This window comes from Condylura cristata, unplaced genomic scaffold, assembly GCF_000260355.1.
Source record: "Condylura cristata isolate star-nosed mole 26May11 unplaced genomic scaffold, ConCri1.0 scaffold00018, whole genome shotgun sequence".
In the NCBI taxonomy this organism is placed as follows: Eukaryota; Metazoa; Chordata; class Mammalia; order Eulipotyphla; family Talpidae; genus Condylura; species Condylura cristata.
In genome coordinates, this window is record NW_004567119.1 from 12977660 (window position 1) to 12999330 (window position 21671).

The 21671-nt window shown below is 42.7% G+C and overlaps 2 protein-coding genes across 3 annotated transcripts in view; one reads left to right on the forward strand and one right to left on the reverse strand.

Moving 5' to 3' along the window:
* Positions 1-1193: 1193 nt before the first annotated feature.
* Positions 1194-9522, reverse strand: FGG (fibrinogen gamma chain). Of its 2 annotated transcripts, XM_012726818.1 has the most exons (10): positions 9445-9522; positions 9292-9336; positions 8912-9095; positions 8714-8807; positions 6851-6981; positions 6421-6554; positions 5202-5386; positions 3179-3456; positions 1725-1894; positions 1194-1240 (listed from the first exon to the last, which is right to left on the reverse strand). In XM_012726818.1, exons 1-10 carry the CDS (start codon positions 9520-9522, stop codon positions 1226-1228), a joined length of 1314 nt encoding a protein of 437 aa, XP_012582272.1. In that variant the 3' UTR covers positions 1194-1225. The 2 variants fall into 2 exon arrangements, with proteins under 2 accessions (XP_012582272.1, XP_004685266.2); XM_004685209.2 differs by lacking the exon at positions 1194-1240 and having other exon boundaries at positions 1692-1894.
* Position 9523: 1 nt separating this feature from the next.
* Positions 9524-21671, forward strand: part of LOC105853800 — a 79059-nt gene continuing 66911 nt past the window's right edge. The window contains exons 1-4 of the mRNA XM_012726759.1: positions 9524-9583; positions 10141-10559; positions 13983-14117; positions 20537-20655. Coding sequence (XP_012582213.1) covers positions 9524-9583; positions 10141-10559; positions 13983-14117; positions 20537-20655 — 733 coding nt within the window. The remainder of the gene's footprint in view (positions 9584-10140; positions 10560-13982; positions 14118-20536; positions 20656-21671) is intronic.

A 21671-nucleotide genomic window follows, 5' to 3' on the forward strand; every position in this document is an offset into this window, starting at 1 on the left:
AGAACTTTCAATCTTAAAGCTGATTTACTGTTTTTATCTCCTTGATAAGATATTTAAAAATCTGCACTCATGAGAACAGGGGATGAGAGAATTAGGGGGAAAAAAATGTGGAAAGAGGAGAACGCAAAGTAAAAGCTCAGGACTTCAGATCGAACAGATCCACCCTCCTAAAATTAATCATTCACTTAACACAGTTTACCTTACGCCAGTTTACAGAGAGTTAGCTGTTGCTTACAGAAATGATGTAAGTCGATCTCTTATTCCTGGCTACTACGACTCAGTCTCCCTGAATTCAGAATGGAGTGGTCTCTCCACCTCTGTTCTCTGCTCACCTCAGGTCTCTGGTGACAACTGTGCAGTTGCTCCCCAGAGATCTCTGACCCGAGGTGCAGTCCTCTCAGTGTGGCCACATCTGGCCACATCTGCAGCTAGACGGTTGTGCTAGGAGATTCCCAAAGGTCTGGTGTCTTCAGCAGAACTTGGGGCACATGATTTTTAATTTTGTAATGTGACTTGTGTTGATGTCTTTATATCACATTTTGTTGCTTCGGGTCACTGCATTATCCTGTGTTTGTCTTAGATCCTTTGGAAAGCAAAACCCATGATTTCCATGTACTTTGAAATGCCCTAGGAATCAGGTGTAATGTATAATATCAGGTAAGAAGCCCTTACCCAACATGTCATTATTAAATGGAAGGAAAGTGAGAAAGCAATGGCTTTTTAAAACTTTATTTATGCACGTGGAACTGGGGTATAGGCCAGAGGTGCAGGGGCAGTGAGAGGTTTCACCAGAAACAGAGGGGGGAGCAGAACAGGCAGATCAACAAAGTACACTGCTGAGGGGAGCAGCAGGTGAGACAGCAGAGGTCTGCTGCACCATGTGGGTCACCTCTGGGGCCGGGGATTGAACTCCCACTGAAGCAGCTAGCTGCCAGTGCTGCATCCTAACCTGCTGAGCCAGCAGGGAGGGCCCAAGAAAGTGATGGCTTTTAATGGTCAAGAAAAGGTACCATGTAACTTCTCTTAGGAAACACATGTTTATTGAAATGGCATGTAGATAAATTATCACCAGTATAAAACTGTTAGTAGAGTTTTCAACATAGGTTCTTTTTAACTCTAAAATGAAGTGAGGCTTTGCAAGTCCATTGTCCCATAGGAAAAATAGTATCTTTCTCTGTTCAGATAAAGTCCTCTAAAAAAAGTAAATCACTTTTGAAATGGTCTTTTAAACGTCTCCAGCCTATGACCAAAACAAAAAATATATTAAAAAGGTGTAATTCTCTACATTTGAAAAGAAAAATTAAATATGAATGATTTGGGGGTAACATTAAAAAAGACTTAGGCATTTAAATACCAACATTTGCTTCTATAGTCTTAGTGTATACTGAAATCTTTTCTAAAAAAATCATCAATGCAAATTGGCATGTAATCATTACAACACAAAATATAGCAATAATTTTATTATTTATCTAGGAAATCAGCTAAACTGTCGTCTCATCAAATAAAGTTTAAGTAACTGGAGGTTAGTAATTTGGGAATATAGTCCAGAATGAGTTTTAATTTTCACTTAGGGGTAAACATCTTTTATAAAAGATTTTAAATGAATAAATATAAGTAAGTGAGCAGAAACTTTCAGAAAAGTTTCTATAGTGTATGGGTTAATAGAACAAACAATTCTCAGGGAAAATGATCTATTCATATTCTATTTCAACGTGGTGATCAACCTGTTTGGCTCCCCCAAGATGGTGCTGCTGTCCGTCCCCCATGCCGAGTCTGTTGAATGGAATTATCTTCATGGTGGTTTTCTTCATAGAATACCAACGGGACTTCCAAGTGGCCCAAATAATGCCATTATCATAACCATTAGCAGTAGAAGATTTTGAGTAAGTGCCACCTAAAACAAATTGTAGATGGTCATATCATTGCCATCTGACCTCAAGAAAGGTCTATATAGAATGATTATGAAATCCATCATTACTTCAAGTTGTAGTGATAACTGCTGCCTGAAAATATCATCTCCACAGTCTGATTTGCTATTGAAATAGATTATTAAATGGCCCCTTACATTGATTTGGAGCTTGCTGATGCCATCCAGACTGATCTCATACCTGTCACAATTTACCTACTGTTCCCACTATATGAACCCCAATTATTCTCTAAGCTGAACATTCCTAGGCTCACATACGATAGCCCATTTTTCTTCTAGCATGTCAGAAGTACAATTTCTGATCAGACGGTCTCAGGTTATCTGAAAATGCAATAAGCATGAGGGACTTTTGAAGTAGTCTTGGAATGTTGTTTTATATTTGCATTGTAAAGTGAATACGAGGTCAATTTGCTTTCTCCTTGGCAAAGACAGCAGATCTCAGGAGCTCTGGAAGGGATGGTGGTTGTCTAATACTGAGTGTACCTCAAGCACTCAACCTGCTGCCCTGCAGATCAAGCACCTTCTCTGAGAGCTTCTTCTAGTGATATGGTTTGCAGCTGCAAAGACAGGTGAAGTGTCCTTAAAACATGTTGTGGAAACAAAAAGGTAAATTTAAATAGCTTTTTAGAAGAGGATTCCAGGCAATCTATTGGCAAGGATGTTGCCCCAGGAGCCATTGATAAGATCGCTCATCTGAAGGAGTCTTTTAGCACCTCAGAGCTTCCCTATTAGAACTGTGCATAGTCACACCAGTGTATCTTAAGTAAAACAAGTCTTTAGAAGTACTCTTGCCTTACAGCAAATCAGAGTTTGCCCTCCTTGTTCTAAAACAAGTGCCTCCACTCTTCAGGCTGGACACCTCTCTCCGAGCTCCATGGAGACCCTCCTTTACCAACCTTCCTGCTCTTCAGTCCACTCCTCCAATCACCTACTTCACAGGAAGCTGAGCTGGGATAATGTACTTCAAAGCAACGCTATGGTGATGTTCGATGTTCATCTGTTCTGACCATATACATGCTAAGTCTGGAGGAGATACTGTAGCCCTGATGGTGGTAATTCCAGACACTATGTACCCTGGGTGTTTTGCAACAGATGCCTGTTTTCTAGAAGGACCATCCTGTATAGGCTTACAATGGCTTCTTTATATAATAAACTCCCATTTTTACTATCATCTCTCATTTCCTTCTATTTGTTACCGTCTGTCAAAATGTATCTGCATGCTAAGTCACATGCCTGGGAGGAAACCCATACCTTGGTAGTAAACGCCGTTGAGGTGGCCAGCATGACACTTGTTCATCCACCATCCAGACCCATCCTGTTCAGCACAGTTGCCTTCAAAGTTATCATTGTCATTGTCCCAGGTACTGAACTGCATGCCATTGTGGCCTGTGAAAAACTTGTCACTAGGGTCATCACCGAAATTAAAGCCGTCAAAGGCATCTCCAGCGTCTCCACCGATGAAGTAGGCATATTTCAGGCGGTATTTGTCTTCTTCGGGCCCCACCTTGAACATGGCATAGTCTGCAGTGCTAGGAAGAAGAGAACAGGGATTCATATCCTGAGCTGAGCAGGGGCCTCAGAAGTCCCTTCTTCCATAAGACAGTTGTTTGGCATTTGTCATCTTAATCTTACACCTGAAATGTGTGCATCTGGTGAGGTTATCTGCAAATCTGACAAAAAGCAATGAAAGTCTGGGCTCAAATCTACCATCCAGGATGCACTCAGTAGTCTGTAGGGTGTCCCAGTGAAAACTGTAGATTTCACCCATTGGAAGGCCCTTTGTCTATAAAATCTTGATATTGAAATCAAGATGGATGGATGGATCTTACTCATTTTACATTTGCACTTTTATTTAAGGACTTAGAGTTTTGCCACCATTTTCAGAAACCACAATATTAACCTGACTGTGAGTCGCCACTCACTCTTGCACCACTGAGGAGGCTCACTAGCTCCATTAGTCACTCATATCAGCTGGAGGCTGTGCCTCACAGGGGCTGTTCTTCCCCTGGGGCTTGGAGTAGTGGCAAAAAAAGAGGCTCTCATAAAATGAAAAATACCGAATGGTTTCACTCATAGGAGCGTAAAGGACCAGGCAAGAAAATAGTAATAGTAGTAGTAATAATAATAATAATAATAATGATGATGATGATGATGATGATGATGATATTGGCCAACTATACACCAGAGACATTTATGGGGGTGGAATGGGGAATTGGGATCAAAAACAGTGGAGGGAGGGAAGTGCATTGGACTACAGTGTTGGCACATGGGTGATTTGGTGGTGGGAAGCCCACAGGGATTACAACTGTGGAAAAGGCACAAAATGATGTAAAAATAAACTGTTATATTATTATTATTTTTTAAATAAGCGGGTCTCATAAAGAAATGGTCCCCGTGTGACCTACAAAGTCTGTGCTGTAGGGTTAGAGAGAAGTTCTCCTCCAGATAAAAAATTATAAATGAAGACCAGCATTTTATGGCATGTAGGGGAGAATGGGCCTTGTTGCTGGGATAGAGATTTCCAGGAAATAGATCTTCTTTCCTGATTTCCACCCCTGGGAAATGGGAGATGTTCTTACAAGAGAATATCTACCAACTACTGTAGGTATTTCTGGGTTAAAAATTAAAGATACAAAAATACTCACTTGGAGATAGAATATATATTATTTTCTCATAGACTTAACAAGAAGGGTAGTCTTGTGAATTTTAATTAGGTGAAAAGCTCAAAGCCCATAAATAGCTCTGAGCATAGAGAGGGCTCTACCTTAGCAAGGAGCCAGCTGAATTGGTTTGTAGACAGCCTTGCACCTGACCTATCATTAAAGCACCAGAGAATCTGGAAGAGTCTGGATTCATTCTGCAACCAAGAGTACAAGTTGCAGAGGCAAACTGAAGGCCAACCTTTACCATATGCCAGCAATGTGGGAGATTAATCTGTAAAATCAGATTAATAATAGTTCCTGCCTAATGAAATAGTTATTTGGATTAGATTAAATTGCATATAGACTCAATTTCTGGCACAGATTAAGCACTCAGTAAATACTGGAGATTATTCTTATGGCTTCAGGGCAAGAATAATAGATTATACCAAAACACTAGTAGCCATGTGGAATAAGCCTCTTTGGATAGTTTAAGAACTGGATTGATTTCTGCAGATAATGGCTGGATATTTTCTCCGCCTTTGTCAGGTTGCCTCCGCCACTGTGCTATGGAGACTGGAAGCTGTGTGTTCCAGAGTGTCTCTGCAAGATGAGCAGCCCTTTCCAAGGAGTACCTGGTTCTGCCATTCCAGTCCTCCAGCTCCACTCTCAGTGTGTATGGGATAGCAGACTGTGTGCTTATCAGGTGAATCTTCTCATTTCCCAGCCAAAATTCAGTGGTACCAGTAGGAGACAGATGTCCAAACCCTTCTTTATATTGAATCCAATTTTTCTTAAAGTCCTCACTGCCATCAAGCCTCTAATTATGCAAGTGAATAAGCAAAAGGAGAGAGCAGAGCATCAGTGTACAAAAAAGGGGGAAAATAAATACATGTAAATACTTGCTGAAAATATGAAAGGTATAAATCTACTATCTACTGTCTTATTTTCTCATAGACTTAACAAGAAGGGCAGTCTTGTGAATTTTAGTTAGGTGAAAAGCTCAAAGCCCATAGATAGCTCTGAGCATAGAGAGGGCAGGTGAATTGGTTTGTAGACAGCCTTGCACCTGACCTATCCTTAAAGCACCAGAGAATCTGAAGAATCTGGATTCATTTCGCAACCAAGGAAGCTTCAGCTTCCTTATATGTCAAATGGGAATAACCATGTTTACTTCTTAGGGTTGTTGTGGGGATTACAAAAGAGACTAGCAGAGAAATACTTAAAAGAGTGCCTGGACCATGGTAAATTCTAAATCAGTGGCAGTTTAAAAAGACGCTGATAGCACTTCATAAATCCAGCTGGAGCTGCCTTCTTTTCTGATGGAGAAAATACCAACCCATAGCTGAACCCATCCACCAGCCTATGCTTCGGTCGCGTAAGTCCTCTGGTAGACCCCTGCAGAAGCAGTTGTAACAACATGGTAATGGAGCCTGGAACCACAGATGTGCCCAGGGCGGACAGAGGCAACAGAAACCCTGGTCTTGGACTGGCACCCAGCTGCTTCCTCCGGGGCAGAAGGAGACCTGGCTGCTGAAAAGGACCCTAACTGGCACAGAGTCACTATGCTACCCTGGCACTGAATCAGCGCGCCACCCAGTGTAGTGCAGAGTCAAAGCACAGTCTCTGAAGCCAGACGGTCCTATCTCTGTTACCTGTTATGTCACTTCGGGCAAGTTACTTAACCTCCTGTGCGTCAGTTTCCTCCACTGTAAATAGGAGCAATAATGGTGCCGACCTCGTAGGACAGTCATGAGGGTTATTTGAGTTAATGTTCACAAGATGCTTTGCAAAGCTTGTGGCACTGGCAGGAACAACTGGGTAATGGTTAGATACACAGGCATGGGGGGATACCTTCTGAAGCACTGTCCATCCGTTTCCAGATCCGTCGATTTCACAGTACACCAAAAACTGCTGCACTGCTTTCTGAGGTTTGATGAAGTAGAGTCCGCTGGCTTTGGCGCCCTTATTGGCAATGTCTTGACAATCTGAAAAAGGAGCGAAGTTGTTACTGTGGGTTGAAATCCAAGCGAAACTGTACTGGTTTTGAAAATGAATTTTCAACATGTAAGCTATTTCCAAGAAGTACGTTTTACTTCTTACACTATCGTCTCTTTCAAACTATTTTTAGCTACTCCAGAAAAATCCAAGCAAGTGAACTTTTTAAGATTTAGTGGCTAGTTACTTCCAAGTTCGTCCTGTACATTTCAACACACGGAAGCTCCTTCCGTTGCTGTGTTTTCTTTATCCCGAAACTTTATCCCGAAGCAAGCCATTCGCTTACCCTTTCCGGTGGTTGTCTCTATCTGCACTGTGTCTTTGCAAGGCTCCTGACACTTTGTTTCAAGCTGGGCTACCTTCTGAATCAGGTTAACAATCTTTTGACGGTTTGAACTATATATATCTTGCAAATACCTAGAGGGAGAAGAAGAAAGTGGCAGAGTTGTCTTTTCAGAGGAGTAATTTTGTATTTTCCGTTAAAACACTACCTTATTTTCTGAAGAACTATTCCCCTTTAAATTGCTCTATTCTTGGAAGCATACATTTCTATCACTAAATTGAAGTGAACTAAAATCTTAAGTTTTTTTTTTTTTAGAAAAGAACATTTAGAAAACTATTAAAACAGGAACATAAACTTGACCTGAATATTTTCACCTAGAATGGGAGTGTAGTCTCAACTCTGGGTACAAGTAACAGTCTTTATCTGGGAACAAGATCATTCTAAGCAGTCGTCTGGAGTCACCTGTGTCAGACTCAGCAGATAATGACCCACGGGAGCAATGAGCCAGATCATGGGAACCCCCATCACTGTTCTGGGGACAGAATATTCTTAGGGAAGAAAGGGCTCTTTTCTCTTGATCATCTGCTGAGCATCTATGTATGAACTTCAGTGTATCCGGTAAAAGTATCTGGGACATGACTTTATACATACTATCACAACAGATACTTTCCCTTTCTTTTTAATAATATTTTCACTTCTATAACTCCTAAAAAGCCTGAAGGAAGTAAAAGCCCTGCTTTTGCAGTTTCCCACTGGGCTCCTTATAAATATTCAGAATGACAGAAAACTTCCTACAATAAATAGTTATGTCTTTTGTATTACAAAATCGATTTATTAGAAACAGAAGAAATTTAGAAAGACTGAAAGAAAAAGTTGGTTCCATCTTAATCTTAGGACACAGATTTTTAGGACACATCAATTCTTGTTAATATTTCCCGGTTTCTTTTATGCTACAAAATAAACCCTCTGTTTACTCTCTCTGTGAGCATAAGTGATAATCTCGTATAGTCTAGAGTTATGTCTTCCTCTGCAGGAAAGGAGGGTAGACAGACTATTTGACCACTTCCCCTGCACCTCCTATACCTCAGAAAATTTCAGCATCATGGTTTCATTCACTTCTGTCATGGGCATTTATATGCAAATGGTAATAATAATAATCACCACAATAATAATGACCCTCTAGTACCAGAAGAGGGAGAAATCGCTCCTGAACCACTTCTCCCCAACCACCATTTGTCTTGATATCTTTTGCTCTTTGAGGACATTTTGGGGGAATAAAAGATTGAGGAATAAACCAAAACTGTTGTTTCAGAAATTTATGAATCTCTGAGTGTTGCTGGTAAGCAAAGGCACAAAAACCTACAATTGCAGGGTCAGTGTATCGTAATCCACCGAGAGCTTTGCAATGTTTGCTGCACTTAGTGCCTTAGAACACATCAGTGTCTTACCGTCTCTTCTCTACCTTCAGAATAATTTATTTTTGTAGCCAAGATCCCTCCTATGCCCCTGCTTGCTAATTCCTCACCACCAATGTTTTGACAGTTTTAGAAGAGAGTTTTATTTTCAAAATCTTACAAATTTTTATCTTCAGATTCCTACCTGTTTGAATTTATGGTGTAAGACAAATGGAGTTTGGGGGAGATTTTGATAAAGCCATGACCATACCTTTCTCCCACATGATTATCAAAGGCAGTGCTAACCCACTACAATTCCTATTGCACTAAATCTCCCTCCACTGTGTGTACAATAGCTAGGATAGTGCCTATTGGCAATTAGAAGTAGAAAGCTTAAAAAGCCTCCACTGAAGCTTTGAATACTAAGAACTAAACCATCATGGAGAATAAATTTAAAAAAAAAATTGCTCACTTAATACTTGCTTCATGGTTTAAAATCAGTGCTTCGTATTTTATAATTTCTTCCATCATTTTCTTGGAATCCTTAGTGGCAAGCTCCACCCTATCTGTAATGTGGGATCAGAGACATAAAAATACTTAGGCCAACAGATCCACAAAAACCACCACAAAGGAACTTAGCAAATCATGTTCTCAGTCCATAGTTTCTCACTTGGCCTTGCTGATTCCTCAGGGAGGTAGCTGACTTGAATCGCTTTTACCAGTTCTTTGGCTTCAGATGTTCTGTTTTCAGCTTCATGTAAGATGTTTTCCAGATTCTGTAGGTCCGTGTCTATAGAACTTTGGTACTTAGACAGGAAATCTGCAATTCCACAGGTAGTTGGGCAGTAACTACCCTGAAAACATAGCAATAGGTCATTAAAATCTTGATTAACATGTACATAAAATCTATTAATAAAAACAGGTAAAATAAAGATAATATTAAAAAAAAAAAAAAAGCCTGACAGATCCAGTGATGTTCATGAATGAGTTCCATCTATTCCCCGAGCCCTCTCCACTTCAACCACAGCAAGAAACTTGAAGTCGACTTACAAATCTTTCATCTAAGATGCAGCAATTGTCTCTGGTAGCAACATACTAGAAGAGAAAAATACAGACATTTCATTCATTTATTACATTTATCATCTACTTTCTCACTGTTCCAGCTTTCCATTTCAAGCAATGTTTTGTGAACGACGCACTTACTGCCAGACATGTTGAAGAGACCAACAGAAGAGCATAGAAGGAGAGAATTAAATTCCGGGGGCTTGAGGGCCAGGTCATGATGTCGGGGAGCCGGAGCGGCGTCAGCACTGTGCCTCGCAGGCGTGGGTTGTCCCTTTATGTAAGCTCCCGGGGGGGTGGGGGTGGGGGTGTGTGGGGGAGGCGGGATGGAATGCCGGGGTTGGAGCTGATCACGGGACCTTCCTACCAGGAGGATGGGGGTGTCTTTCCGGTGTCTCTTTCCTGCTCCTGGCTCCCACCCTCTGCTGGTCAGGTTCCCACATTTGGCACACAAGTTTACGCTCCTCCCTTTCTGGCCAGCCCCCACCTTTCACCTTTGGATTCAAATCCTCTGCAAAGGCTAGTGAAGCATTAGCCATGGCGGAGAGGAGGGTGGGAGTCTGGGAAGCTGCGTGATGCAACCCCTTCCAGTACTTGGTTGAGACAACAAACACCAAGCCCTGACCTCCACCAGAACGAGCCCACCCCGGCCTGAAGGTGGAGCTCCAGCTGGCACCCAAGTCCGTTCTTAGCCCGGGGCGGTGATAACACATTTATTCTAACCTGTGGCTGTGTGACAGGAGGAGCCTGGGGCTGGCACATGTCCTGATTTGTTAGAATTCCCAAGGAACAACCCTAGAAATAGCTTCTCGCCTTCTGTGTTGCCCATTTTCACAGACTCAGTTTGCAGCTACCTTTTTGTTCATTAATTCAAGGAAACGCTGCTTTGTACCGTCAAGTCAGCGACCGTGTTCATCGCTGAGCGTCACCACGGGGACACACTACGTTCAATTCACGCAAAAATTGCAAACCCACCAAGCGCAAGGGAGCCTGCCTGCACCCCAACAGTGCCAGCCAGGCGTCTCCATCCGACATGCTGGGAAACAGCCCTACTGTGTTGCCACTGACTTTCCCTCAGAGGAGAGTCTGGTTCCCAGAGACAGGGACTCGGACCCTCACCTAGCAGAGAAGGTCCTGGAAATTTCGTGGAAGAGGCGGGGCAGCATGAGATATTGGGGAGGAACCTTCACGTGGGCTTCTGAGTACCATGATTGCGAGTGTGATGGTTCCGTTTGCGATTATTTGGGCTTACGATGGTGAGAATGTGAAACACATTCAAGAGAAACTGTGTTTGGGAATTTGATCTTGTGTGGGTGCTGTGTTTTGTATTTAGCATCCTGTCATGTCTCCAAATGCCCATCTGAAACAAAACTCAAGATGACTGCCCAGCTGCAGGCTGCTGTCAGTGCTCTGGGCACAGGAACAACAGCTGGGCAAAGCTGTGATGTTCCAGATGTTAGCTGTGTGAAACGCAATTTTGACATATTTTCAACTGATGGGTTTACAGGATGTCATCGTAAATCAAGGCACATCTCTAAACTAGGGAAACACGTTTATCACCATCTCCTATTGATAGTTGTAAATTGTATCCTATCATTAACTCTATCAACACCCTTATATCTGGTTATCCTTTCCTCTTCTGAAACCAAGTTCACTGCAAATTCTGATAAAATATATTTATGAGAAAAGTACCCAGATTGAGAAATGTCAACCTTCTAATGTTTATTCCTATGTTTTTCCAAAAGAATGTACATATGTTGACTCGAAACAAAGATGGATATTCCTATTCAATAAATAATTATTATAAAATACATCTAGGCCAGACTCATTGTCTTTTCTCATTATTAGTTCCCCCCTCTGATGACCAGTTATCACCACATCATCACTATTCACCAGCCAACTGTCATCCCTTATCACCCTTCTTCTCAATGCATCTGATCATTGGCCAAAGTTTTATTGTCAAGCAATTTTCACACTCTTGCTTCTATTTTATTCCTTTAAAAAAAGATTTATTTATTTGTGCATACAGAACTGTGGTTCAGGCCAGAGGTGCAGGGGCAGTGAGAGGATTCACCAGAGACAGAGTGGGGAGCAGAACAGGCAGATCGACGAAGTACACTGCTGAGGGGAGCAGCGGGCAGTCAGGAGAGGTCTTCTGTGCCATGTGGGTCACCTCAGGGGCTGCGGATTGAACTCAAGCTTGCAGTGGCTGTGGTTTGCTTCATAGTGCTACGCTTTAACCTGTTGCACCACCAGGGAGGGCCCTATTTTATTCCTTCTTTCAATGCCCATGCTTGACCCATTTCTTCTTGTCTGGACAGTGTGCTAAGTGATCTTCCTGCCTGCACTGCGGTTCCTCCTGCTCCCAGACACTTAACATGGCTGACAAATCACCTTCCTGGAGGGAGCTCTGATTTGGACTGTGGTCTGCTCAAAGAACTTCAGTGACTATCTCCCATTATAGTGGGTGGAAACATAATGTCCCTTCCTGCCTTTGCTACTGATTCTCTCTTGGTTCTGTCCTCCAGACCCTGTAGCACTGAGCTACAGCTCCCTGCCGTGCACCACGCAGCGTTACTTGTCAGGTTGTTTTGCTCTCCATATGCAGTCCCTTCTGACTTCATACATGCTCCTGACTATCTGGCTGTCAAGCTCCTACACAACTTTAGGTGTGAGTTTAGGGATAGGTGCTGTTTCATGATTCCACGCCCTCCAACACCAAACCCTAAGCTCTGTAGACCAGCTTCTTCTTCCTTTTCCTGGCCTACTCTTTCTCTAGAATTTGGAACATATGAACCTGTTACCGATCTGAAAAATTGCATACAATTAAAATATGTAAACATTGATCTTTTGCAGTGATTTATTTGTTGTACTACTAATTATTTCTTCATTTTTAATCAGAATAAAAATATGCCTAAGGCATTGGCTTCTCAGGATTATCTAACCCAACTGAGGAGCACATGTATAAGTAGTTGTTAAGTGCCCTGCATTTCCTCTGTGTGGTTGACGTTCTGCTCTATGACTTACCAGCTGTGTCACTCAGTGCAAGTTACCTAACCTCTCTGGGTTTCAGTACTCTGTACAAATGGAAATAATAGGTACAATATAACATCTACTTCTTATACCTATTACCAGGATTCAGTGAAATAATGTGATGAATCTGACTGTTGCCCTATTCCCAGAAAGTGTTAAGTAAATATCTATAAGGTGTATAAGTTACCAAGTGTTTTAAAGTGATTATTGAAATGTGTATGCATAGGTATATCATCTCACCAGAACTACAAGAGCTATGGAAGTTGCTAAGTTTGATTCACGAGAAACAAGATTTGTTGTTCCAGGTAGAGAACTAGGTTGTCTTTAATAAAATGAGCTGTTGCTTGTTGCTGTTTTTGTCAGGCTTTTCGGAGAAGAAAGCATCTGATCATCTAATTCAGATGGAACATCCACCTAAGTGACTTCAGCCAATCAAACTAGACTGCACACCTACAAGAAGGATTACTTCCTGTCAGAAAGGGAGTTCAGGCCAAAGCATTTTCCAATTGAAGGAGACTGTTGTCGTTGTGACCCTTTGCACAAAAGACAACCCAAAAGTCAAAGGTAACAATCCATAAACTTTTGCTAACTGTTATGCACACATGGTTGAAAAGCACTCACATTGAAAGTTGGAAAGTCTTGGCCATTTTGAGAAGTGTAGTACTTACTTTTCTGGCATTTTTGTTAATCTGGTTGTTATCACAATTTAGAGGCAAAATTTGCCTCTTACCAGAACCTCAAGTCCTAAATCAAAATCTGATTAGATTAAATCTCTGAAAGACTTTGGCCACCAGTGATTTACCCACCCACATTGGCCTTGAAATCCATCTACTACCCCTTGGATTTGTTAAATTTTAACTAGCTGTTCTCTCCATGTTTGGGCTATTTTTTTGCCAATAAATTATAAATAATTGATGAATTCCAGGAAAGAAAAATGTTTCTCAAATCACTTTTCCTCCACATCCAGGCTAATTTTCTCACAAAATAGAAAAGGCAGCACTTATGCCAAAATAATCATTTATTTAATTTAGAGATCAATGAACTTGCTTATGCAAATAATAATTTCCCAAAGTATCTGTCATCTAACTGTGTTCTGTTCTGAAAATATAATTTTTACTGCTAATGGTTTCCAGGTAAATTGACTAGTTACTCTGGAATTCCTTGTCTGTTTTGTCCATTTCTGCTCCAAAATTGTTTGCCTCCTTGCATCTGATCAGGTAGAGTCACTCTAAGAGTTCCTGGCCTGGTCATAAATGATACAGACCTGAAGGAATAATGGAGGGAGTCCCCAACTTGGGGGACTCTTTATGCCAGGTGTCATAGTGTAGTTCGGTTGCTATTTTATATATTCTCTCAATATAATAAAGCATCGTTCTTATCTAAGGTAAAAAGTACACAGATATAAGATGTTCTGAATATTAAAGCTATTCACTGTTGGAATGAGTCCTAGTGGAGTTGATGGATTTAAAAAATAATGTGTGTACAAATATATGGGTGTGCATATAGGGACATATATTTATGTAAATCCATCTACCTAATCTGCCTTTTGGTAGCTTCTCTAAGTTAGAGACAAGGTTGGCTGGATGGTATTTTACACTTGCTCAAAAGACTGGATTTTAATTATATTCCGATGCTTATATTTTCAGTCCAGTTTTGGATGAAAACAGTTTTTCAATGCTGGCCACACAGTTAATAAGCATCGATGAACTGAATTCTCCCATCCTTGAGGTCATCCAAGGAAGTGGAATCCATGTTCATAATCACATAGATGTTTCTAATAAGTAAGCCATTTCTAAATTGATATCTCACTTCTCAAAATTGGATGCCCTCAAAATAGGCATAGAGAAAATGACCTGTTGACATGTTGCAAATCAGTCCAACCTAAGAGTAAAAATATCCCACTAAGGGAAACAAAGTTGTCTGTTAGGATATTTGTTTTGTTCATAAAAATAGCCCAGGGAAAGTGAAAATGAAAATGTTGTCTTGCTAGCTTGTGAACTATGAGCCTTTAGAATCGCTATTTTAAGTCAGACAGAAGACCAACTTGGGCTGTATATGGGATTCTCTCCGGGGTCAAGGGCAGCAGCCAGGCTGGATTTTGAGTGTTTTTCCTTCATGATATGTCACTGGATATAGCAGTGAATGCTCTGATGGAGGAAGCAGGGTGAGGTGAGGTGGGGACATTTAGCAAAGTAAGCGACTAGTGCCCTGAGAAAAAGGATGATCCTACCCAGAATTCCTTCTAGAACCAAGAATGGTCTGGATCAGCCATTTAGATTTAGATGACTAAATTTTAAAGCAGATGTTCTAAGGTTGTCCTGGGTTGAGGCAAATTGGGGTAGAGAAGTTAGAGTTAGTGTTTGCTGAGCCAAATTGGCCACTGTGTTCTAGTTGTTTATTTGTTTGCTTCCATCTTCAAAATATTTAATCTACAATTTGAGATTCCTTGCCCTATATTGATATTTTCACCAGCCAAATGTGATCAGTAAAAGGTTCACAAAAATGGGTGTCATTTTAAATGCCTTGCAACATCCTAACTAGAAATTTAGTCATTTCTACCAATGGAGTTTGAAAACCAAATCTCCTTTTTGATAAATAATCATTTTGCTTTCAAAGTCTAAAAGTTATTTTCAGAAACATACCTTCTTCTAGCCAGACAAAGACATACCCCAATGCTTTAGGGTATGACAGGTATTTTGATCACTATTATTTTTCTGGAATTTTCTGTTTCTTTGTGTTTACTATCCTTACCGTTAGCCAGAAGCTACAATGGATTTTGCATTCAACTCTCTGTGCGTTTTCCTTTGCATACAAATACTATATTGCTTTCAAATGATGATGTAACATGCTGACATTTTTATTGGAAGATGTCAAATTTTAATACTTTGTTCTCTTAGAAGATGGTAATATATGTTTTATGTAGTAAACATTTGAATTTTAAAAATTGCAAGGGAATATATAGTTACTGTCTCAAGAATGCTCTAGAGAAAGTTTTTTAAGCCTCTGAGTAGAGATACCAGCGAAGGGTGAAGGGGGAAGTTCTCTGCCTATTTTATCACATGAAGTGTCTTTAAGGAAAAAAAAAATCTATATATTTATACCTATATCTATATTCCCAAATAATAGGGAAGGAAGAAAGAACAGCAAATGCTATCAGAGCAACAAAACAGCATCTCTTGCTTCATGTCCCACTTTAGCTTTAACCTCCAATTTTGAATGAGAGCAAATAAAATAGTCTTGGATCTTTGTTTTAAAATCTAACTATTTGGGTGGCTTCACAAACTAGCTGTGATAACATTCCAGTCCTTTCAATTCAAAGTTAAATCCCAAGAGCCTATGTTGTGTGGAGAGGCTATCTTTTTATTGACATTTGGAAGAACTTGCTTCATCTGTGAAAGCTGACATACTGGCGGACTCCTTCTTCAAATGCAGATTGCTGTGTATGCTTTACCTTGGGTGCTGGAGCACTGACCTCCAACCAGTAACCAAAGATACAATTTACAAAAGCACAAATATTTACTGAATGTTTTGCAAGGAGGACCAGCGTGAAACTACCCTCTGGGTTCCTAACTGCGTGCCAGTATGTTATAAGGAACGAACAGTCTTCCTGCAGGAATATGTAGAACTGGCTCATCCATCGAGAAACTAATAAATCAAAATGCAGGACACTGTGTTTCATCACTAATAAGCAACTAAGAGAAATTCTATGTACCAAGATCCGGGAAACCACGTTTTTAATCATGCATCCTTGAGTCAGAAAACTGCCCGATGTTCTCATAGCACTACTTCTGCAATCTCACCACCCTGGCTTATTAAGTTAATTTCCCCACTAATTCTCCATCAGTATGGAATATTATAACATGTCGTCTTTGATAGGTATGGAAAACTTGCCTCACCCCCTCCTCGTCCTTTCCTGGCTTGCTCAATGATCCCTAGCTCTGACACAGGGCGGTCGAGAATTACTCTAGGAATCCTCCTGAAATAATGCTTAATCAAACACACACCTCCAAATGGGTGAAGCTTCAGACTGCCCTGTGATGGTCCTGTGGATCCTCAAGCCAGGTGTTCATTGGGTGGGTGGTATATGTCAGGCCCTGCTTGTTGAAGTCAGCAGACAAAGCAGACAAAATCCTCAGTGTCAAGAATTTTACAGCCTAGTAGTGAGAAGAGGCAGAAAAGAAAATGCACAGTGACATCAATTTTCTACAATCTAGGACCTGGAGCCAATCTTTGATATATAACGCCCCAGAAAGATAAGCCCTGTCTCATCGCGTCTGTGGGAGGGATGGACCATAGCCTAGTAAGGGCCACTTAGCAAACACAAACACAAACACAAACACAAACACAAACACAAACACAAACACAAACACAAACACAGGTGGCCTAATTACATTGATCAACGCCCCATGAGGGTCCAGCTTATTCCAGAGTTTCAAAATTTGCCCACTTTTTGTTTCAGGGGAATAGAATTCAATCGAATAAAATCTTCCTTGTATGTTTCATACTGATTGATTATTCTATCTTTTGATTAATTGATCGACTATTTAAATATATCAACGAGTGGCAAACTGTGAACAAATACGAAAAGAAAAGTGTGAGATCAACAGCCAGCTGAGACTGATGGAAGTCTGGTAAGGACACCGCCAACGCACCAGGGCAGGGGCCAGCCCCAGCGATGCCTGGTTCACCACTGCCACCTGCAGGCAGGTGTACCAGGAGCGTGGGCCGGTAGAAGTCTACATGTTTTTGACTTCCAGCTGTTCCAGATTTGACAAGGCTGTGAGAATAAAGTAGAGGTGCCCTGAAAACAACAGAAGTCTATCTAGACACACTGTCTGGCCCGAGCAAGCCCCACAATGCCACAGCACTGAGGAGATTTCCAGGAGCTACTCAGTCATCTCTCTGGATCCATTCCTCGAAGTCAAGGAAGAGGCCAATTACACAAACCCCTGAGTTGCTCCCACTACCTGGAGCAAGTGTGTCCTGACCACTTGAGCAAAGTCAGATAAAATACTGGGTGGTGGGAAATGAGAGAATCACGCTGTGCTTTGTGCCGGGTGCTCTCAGGTGTCCGCACCGACTTAAGGAAATGTCTTGTGTGTTGGGGAAGGAGCCAGCCTGTCCTGGTTCTGTGCTGTAACCCCAGTCAGCACCAATCAGGGCGATGACAGCCTACATCTGGGAAATTTTGGCCAGGTCTTAAGTTCTCCACACCCTCCACTCCATTACCACCGGGCACAGCAGACCTCTCCTGTTGCCCCGCTGCTCCCCTCAGCAGTGTATTCCAGTAGATCTGCCTGTCCTGCTCCTCGCTCTGTCTCTGGTGAATCCTCTCACCACCCCTGCACCTCTGGCCTATGCTGCAGTTCTTTGTATGTGTAAATAAATAAAAAAATAAATCTTTAAAATAAAAAAAGAACAAAATGGGGGTTGCCAGAAGGGAAGAGCAAAGGATGGTGGGTAAACTGGGCTTAAGGGGCCAATGATACGGTGATGGGTAGAAACTAGATTTTGAGCATAAGTGTAACATAGTATTTACAGATAGATGAATGAGCCTATACATCTGAAACCTCTTTAATGTTATAAACCAATATTCCTTCAGTTAAAAAAAATGTTAGTTGCATTTCACACTCTGTGGGCTGTAAGGAAACATACCTGTGCCTCCTCGCCTGCTGCCAACCCCACCTGCCTAGGTGTGTGCTATACCTGCTCTGTCCTTCAGGAAGCCCTGCCTGCCTCCTACTGCCCCAGGAACAGGGACGGGCGCTCCAGCAGCAAGGAAGACAGAAGTGATATAAACAACTGGAAATGCTTAAAACTAGTAAGCTTCTGCACAGCGAAAGAAACCATAGCTAAGCCCAAACATCACCCTACTGCACACCATACATCTGACAAGAGACTAATAGCAAAGGAACTTATACAACTCAACAAAAAGAAAACAGATAACTTAATCCAAAAAATGGGCGAGAGGGCCGAGTAGGCCCTTCAGAGAAAATACACAGATGGCAAACAGGCACGTGAAGAGATGCTCATCGCCAGTCATCTCCCGGGAAATACCAGTCACGGCCCCTCTCAGATGCTATCGCACCCCTGTGAGAACGGGTCGTCCCAAAGGACCAGAAACAAGGGCTGTGAGGACGGATGAGGCTATCAGAACCGAGAGGGAAACAGTGATTCGGTCCCTCAGTCACGTCCCCATCCTGCCACATGACGAAGACTTGAGAACTTCAAAGCGAAAGCTTTGGACTTGACTTTCCGGTTGCACAGCACCTAGCCGGCACGGGAGATGTCTAGGATGACATAGGGGTTACTAGAGCTAGCAGCCGCAAGTTGGGCGTTCGTTCGTTCGTTCGTTCGTTCTGTGAACGGACACGAATCTCTGTGAAGTGGTGTGATAGCGCCACCTGCTGGTGACATTATTTTCCTCCCAGACAAGCTCTGCTTAGTAGGGGAGTGGATACTTACTCCCTACCCTGCTCCTTAAAAGAAGACACGCAGGTAAACAACTCGTTCTAGATGTGTGTCATTTATTGTCTGAATGTCAGGCTTCTCTGCTTTTGTGCTGACAAAGGAGAGGACAAGGGAAGGAATCACTCACCCCTGTCGACCAGTGTTCGAGGTGGGGCCCTCTACTGAGATGAACTCAGAACGTGATGTGCCTGGCATTGGTGGGGTCATGGAATCTGGGTGTGTCTGACTTTGCTTCTTCCTGGGCCTTCCAGTGCCGTATAAATAAAACACGTCAGCCCTTGTATTTTGGCCCTCGGTTGTTCATTCCCCCACAGTATGCTGGGTCCCAGGCACTCAAAGCCTGTGGGCACCAAAGCCAAGTGTTCATATTTCAAACATATTGGATTGTTTTAAACACAGCTCAAAACAGCAGATTTTGAGCTCTTTAAATCCAGCCCGTTTTGCATACCCTTAGAAATGCATCCAACACCAGCAACCAGAGAAAAGACAAACATTGTAGCTGATTGAAGACCCTTCTGGAAACTGCCCAGAGCTTCCCAGAGGAGCTTCCCAGACATCTGCTAAATCCCTTCTCTGATCTGCCTCTGCCCCAGGGGCTCCCTGGTGCTCCTGCCCTTCAGGTGCCCCCAGTTGCTATAGCTGCCAGAGGTCGGCCCCTCCCCAAATAAAGCTTGCAGTGCTGCTCCCCCATGATTCTCACATCCTGCCATCTCTTTCCCCAGTCAGTTTCAGAAGCAACCCCTGGAACTCATGCACCCAACAACTCAGAGAAAGGAAATGAGCTGCTCCTCTGTCCCTGTCTGGCTGTCCTCTGTGGCCTGCTTCTTTACGAAAACAGCAGTTTCCCAAATAGGGGCAAAAAGGGCTTGTCGGGACTGGGGCGCTAGGGGTCCCTTTCAGAGGTGTAGGGGAAGCTGGCCACAACAGTGATACACGCTCTTAGTGAAAGACCAAACTGATGCCAAGACAGGCTTCAGGATGCTTCTGAACCAACCAGGCCTAAGTTTTGGTTAGCAACAAGGTGCCAAGGCCGAGTTTAACTGTAAATATCCTAATCTTGCTCATCCCATGGCAAGTAGGCAAGTAACCAGTACATATCAGGAAAACGCCAGGTGTCCTAAGGTATGTGGCCGAGTAGTGAAGGTCACATCTTACATGCATAGACCAACCGGATTAAGACAAGATAACTTTGTTCAATGTCTGCCAGTCAATGTACTGCTGAGCTAAAACTCCCCTCTGCTGAGCTGAAACTCCCCTTCTTCTGCAATAAAAATCCTGCTTCCCTGAGCTTGGGGCTCTCAACTTCAGCCACTGCGTTGGTGCATGTTGGGAGTCCAGGCTCAAGCTTGCAATAAAGACCTCGTGAGCTTTGCATTGGAATCGGCTCCTTGGTGGTCTTTGGGAAACTCGAATTCTGGCACCACATTAGTGTGTGTGTGTGTAGGAGGTGGGGGGGCTCTTTCCCTGGGCAAGAGCTGCCCCAGCTGTAGGCAGAGGGGGTTTGCTTGCTTCTGAGTTCCATCAAGGGCTGCCTGTGTTCGAGGCATGGCTGGTGGAACATGGAATGGAGATCCTGCCTAGGAGAAGAGACAGTCCTGTCCAGTGTCCACTGGAGAAAGGGCATGGGGACTGAGCTGAGAGCCTGGGCTCAGTATTTAACATCTGTCAACGTTTGACAGAGTTTCTAGATGATTCCTTGTCCCCTGATGACTAAATGTGCAAATTAGAGCACCCTCCTCCCAGTAAAGGATGGGACCGACTGTTCCTGTGTTGACTGCCAGCCCCTGGCTCTGTCATCTCAGGCAACCGTGAAGCTCCTGTTCCAGCGTCCTGCTCCATACCACAGAGGTAAGTAACAGGACCCAGCCTTGGCTAGGTTGTGCCTATGAAATATGATCATCATTTATTTGTTCCTAATAGAGGCAGAATAACAAGAGAACTGAGAGGTCAGACTGTCTGGGCTTAGACTACAGTCTTAAAACTTACTTCTAGCTGTGTGACCTTGAAAACGTACTTTTCTGTGACTCTGTTTCCTTGTCTGGGGATAATGACAGTATCCATTGGGTGCTAATAAAGTAAACTAATTTAAGAGAGCTTATTTTATTATAAAGTAAATAAAATAATTTATAAGAGCTTATAAGTAAGGAAAATAATTATAAAAGCTTATTTTATTATAGAGTAAACCAAGCCCTTAGGAGAGTTTCTGGCCTGTGTCAACTCACACTACTTTGCTCTGAATCACCTACCTGCACAGATAACGCCTAAGGTGTATTATTAAGACGCTATGAAGCACGCAGGCCTGTTTTCCGTTACCTTCCTTTTAGTATGCCAGTTTACTTCTAACTTAAAGACTTGCTTTGCCAAATTTAATGCAGAAAGTTGACCTCTTGAGACTTGTGTAAGAAAATCACATTAGTGGGCTCAAAATGACTCAGTATTAAGTGGGAGGAAGGAAGCTAGCTGCCCTTCTGTCCACAAGAAACGAGCTAGATGGTAAAGTCCCCGAGCCCTGGCGTCCCAGGCAGCACGCAGAGATCCCAGTGGGCCGCAGACCCGAAGGTTCTGGTGGCTGTAGGACCCCCAGCTTGTGCTCAGCCCCAGCTAGAGAAGCAAAACTGGCCTTGCTACAGTTCTCTATCCCCTTGAGAGAGAAGTCGGGGCTGCCTTATCCTTAGACTCCGGGGTGTTTTTCCTTTTCACATTCAGACTTCGGAATGGAGCATTTGGGGAGTTCGACGGTAGCCATTTTTAACGCAAACTCCGAAAACCGAGGAAAGGGTCTGGGGTCACGTCCCGGATTGCTAGAAATCCTGTGCGCGCAGATGCTAGGAACCCTGGGCCTCCAGCCCAGGCTGGCGAGCGCC